This window comes from Phalaenopsis equestris, unplaced genomic scaffold (genome assembly GCF_001263595.1).
Source record: "Phalaenopsis equestris unplaced genomic scaffold, ASM126359v1 Scaffold000036, whole genome shotgun sequence".
Taxonomy (NCBI): domain Eukaryota; kingdom Viridiplantae; phylum Streptophyta; class Magnoliopsida; order Asparagales; family Orchidaceae; genus Phalaenopsis; species Phalaenopsis equestris.
Genome location: NW_018164478.1, coordinates 4,355,964 through 4,359,576, shown reverse-complemented (window position 1 = coordinate 4,359,576; position 3,613 = coordinate 4,355,964). Strand labels below are relative to the sequence as shown.

At 40.9% G+C, this 3,613-nt stretch overlaps 1 protein-coding gene across 2 annotated transcripts; it reads right to left on the bottom strand.

The window, feature by feature from the left end:
- Positions 1-1,391: 1,391 nt before the first annotated feature.
- Positions 1,392-3,298, bottom strand: LOC110018874 (probable xyloglucan endotransglucosylase/hydrolase protein 30). Of its 2 annotated transcripts, XM_020716339.1 has the most exons (5): positions 3,236-3,298; positions 2,860-3,065; positions 2,699-2,799; positions 2,408-2,616; positions 1,392-1,971 (listed from the first exon to the last, which is right to left on the bottom strand). In XM_020716339.1, the coding sequence occupies exons 2-5, from the start codon at positions 3,038-3,040 to the stop codon at positions 1,446-1,448; spliced, it is 1,017 nt and encodes a 338-aa protein (XP_020571998.1). In that variant the 5' UTR covers positions 3,041-3,065; positions 3,236-3,298; the 3' UTR covers positions 1,392-1,445. The 2 variants fall into 2 exon arrangements, with proteins under 2 accessions (XP_020571998.1, XP_020571997.1); XM_020716338.1 differs by lacking the exon at positions 3,236-3,298 and having other exon boundaries at positions 2,860-3,136.
- Between the last annotated feature and the right edge of the window lie 315 nt (positions 3,299-3,613).

The following is a 3,613-nucleotide window of genomic DNA, read 5'->3' as shown; positions in this document are numbered from 1 at the left end:
TCGATGAGACAGACCTAATGATATGAAAGTAAGTCTAATCTGAGTCAAATCAAGCCTAAATCAAATCATTAAACCAATATTGGAGGATTTCCGGAGGCATTTGAAAGGTCAAACAGATGTCAACTAGGGAGTTCATTGTCGAATCGAGCGTCTCGACGAGACGAATCCAACGAGCCCAAGACTGCTCAATACCGACATCGTTAAGGCACTCAAATGTCCAAATATCATCTGATCAAAGGAAGCTCTCCGAACCGTCCGATCAAAATGATTCATATTCCTGCATTAATTGCACTCAAAACACTATAAAATAGAGTCTCACCCCTCACATGAAAGGGAGGAGGCATAAGAGAGAACTTGAAGCTTTGAGAAGGAGCTCAAGTCCAAGATCATCCTCGTCATCGTTGATTATTGTCGACCATCACCCACCACTGACCGTCGACAACCCCCGCTGACCTCCGTCGACCGCCGCAGACTGTTATCGACCGTCGTCAGCCACCGCTGACCTCCGTCCACCACCGTCGATCGTCATCGATTATCGTCAACTACCGTCGATTACCGCCGACCTCCGTCCACCACCTCTAACTAGACGTCGTCAGTGACGTTGTAATTTGATAATTTGAAAAGCCAATACCTCTTTCCCGCCTATGGGACAAGGGACATCTGTAATCCTCAACTTCTAGTGAATTTTTACAACTGGGTCAAACCCCATGGCTTTTCCTCTTTACGGGCTTTCCACGTAAAAACTCCTGGAGTCATCACAATTTGATTCATTTTCATCTGAGTGTGTATTGAATCCTCGCGCAACGCTAAGACGATAATCCATTACTCTACCGCCACAAATTTTCTAGCATGCATCAACTTGCAATGCTCCTAAACCTCATTTTTCACATATTATGCCACCTTTCACTTCTTTAAAATTCAAATAGAAATATTTTTGATATCCAAATAGATAAGAATTGGGTGCCATTTATGTCAATGGCCCAATGTAGGATTGCAGAAAGAGAATCCACTTTCGTCTTTCGAGCCAAAAACATTCCATCCCTCATTGCAAAGGTAAGGAATAAAATAAAATAAAATAAAATAATAATTCAAAAAAAATCTTGCAAGCAATTCTATGACTTTTAAAAAGGAGAATCCACTTTCTCGCAAATGATACTTTTCTTCTCATAGAGCTTGGCTTCTTGAATTCAATCTTTAGTATTCCCCTTCAGCCAAATGTATATATATATATATATATAGGAAATGGAATTTAGAACTTTCAATATATTGTATAATCTGCAAGTGAAAATTAGAAAAAAAAAAAAAAAAATCAAGCTACAATACATAGCTTTAAACAAAACAATTTAATAATTACAAAAAGCAAACTTGAAACCAAACCCAACAATAGATATGTTCAATTCAAAATCAATTATCTAATTAATTTTAATTTATTTTTCATAGACGAGTCATTCATCATCATGACCCTTGAAATTCATCCTACTCCTAACCCTTTCACCTCTACTCCTCCTCCATCGTCCCCTCCGTCGAATCTTCGCATCACCAGACTTCCAAAACCTGTTCTTTTCCGACTCCACAACATCGCAGTCCGGAAAAACCTTGGGATATCTGAGCTCATCGTAACAAAAACTATACGTCATAAAACGTTGCCGGAATTCCCGCATAGCCGCGCGTTTCACCGCGGTCATCACCGCATAATCTGAAACTGCCGTCGTGTCCTCCGCCGCACGACACTGCTCCGCCGCCGGCGGCAACTGTCGGATGGGGTCAAGCCGGCAACCCTGGAGGATAAAATTGGAGAAATCACTAACAAAAGGGGAGTATTTGTAGTCGACTCTGTATTTCCCCCCTGAAGTCGCCCAATCAGAGGCATCCCATATGGTGGCGTAGAGAGACATCGGCTTTGAGGGGAAGTCGCCGCCCATTGCTTCTGTTCTCGCCACCTCACGTATAGGAATCTCATCAATGTAAAATCTGTAAATAAATATTTTTTAATTGTTAATTTATTATTTTTATTGGGTGGGATAATATAATAAGTTAATAACTATGGAGTCTACGTCGAAGCTGACCAATACTGCATGGCTTCACCATGCAAATATTTTCAGTTAAGATTATAGGTCAATTTACAGAGTGTGCATCAATAATCATCAATAATCAAGAGTTAATAAAAGTTTTCAAATACAAGTTAATTTCAGCTTCGGTTTCCATTTGAAATTTGAATTTCAACCGTTATTTTTTGAAATCGGTTCTTAGCATTCTTACAACCAATAAATACTATAACAAAAATAAATTCATAGTAATATGATTTCAGTGCTGCTGATTATGTATGTTTTTTTTCATCAAATAGAAGGAAATAAACTTAAAATAAAAATTTTTTTAAAAAAAATCAGAGGACATGAATCTGACTTACATGATGGTGGTGTTGGTCCAGAGAACAGAGTAATGGTGAGCTTCTGCAGTGGGATCAAAAGGAAGCAGATACCTTTCCTCACGGCCGCGATTTGTACTCCCATTACCATACACATTGGTCTGAATCCGCCATTGTTTCCCCTTCACATTGCCAAGAAACTCGAAGTCCAGCTCGTCATGATTCTTCTCGAATATATCGCCATTCGACATCTGCATCAACATTAGAACACAAATACTAACGATTTCCGATTTCTCAAACCGAAACGAATCGATAAACGACGCCGCTACTAACGTAGAACGCAACGACGACGCCGGCCGTGTAATCTGACGGCAGTTTGATCGACGCCCCGAACAATCCGTGGTAATAGAGAGAAGACGATATGAACCCCGATCCTGAAACGGAAATGATAATAAAAAACTCTGTAAATAAAGCGAGGATTGAAAATCGCTTACCGGAATACTGGTTGAGATGAATCTTGACCGTGCGGCCATCGGGGGATCGCACGATGTTGCGTTCGCCGAAGAGCGGCGTATAGCCTTCGTCGAATGAAATCGGGGTTATATTTAACGCAGTCGTTGATGCGATGGTGAAGATCGCCGCCACCAAAATCGCCGCCGTGATCGTCGCCGGCATGGTGAGATTTTCGTGTGTTCTGTTTCTGCGGGTGGGGGGTTTATATAAATTGGGGGAGAAGGATGACTTGGAAGGGATTTAAGACACAAATATGCTATGAATGTAAATATGTAAGTTTAGATATGTAAATGTATAAATTTTATAAGCTATGTGCATAAATTTATATAAAAATATAAGAAATAAATTTATAATTACATTTACGATAACGACCCCCAAATACTTCTGAATGCTTCCCGGCGATGGCGATATTGCAATTATTATTTCGTTCGCTAATGCAGGCGTCTTCTTCATCTATATCTATTTCGGACTTCTAAGCGTACAGTACAGCAGTTTCCCGGTTGGCAGTGGGGTCCACTTACCGGAATGGATATGGATGGATGGCCCAACCTTTCTTGTAATACGGACGGTCCAGATGCGTTCAGTTGATCAGGGGTCGCATTTCTTCTCCGACGGCGACTCCGACGGGGACATACGGCGGTCCCCATCGCCGGATACGAGAAAAAAGTTTACTTCTTGTGGTCCCCACTGAAGCCGGATCGTTTTCACTCAAAAAAAAAATACGCGAGTATTTAG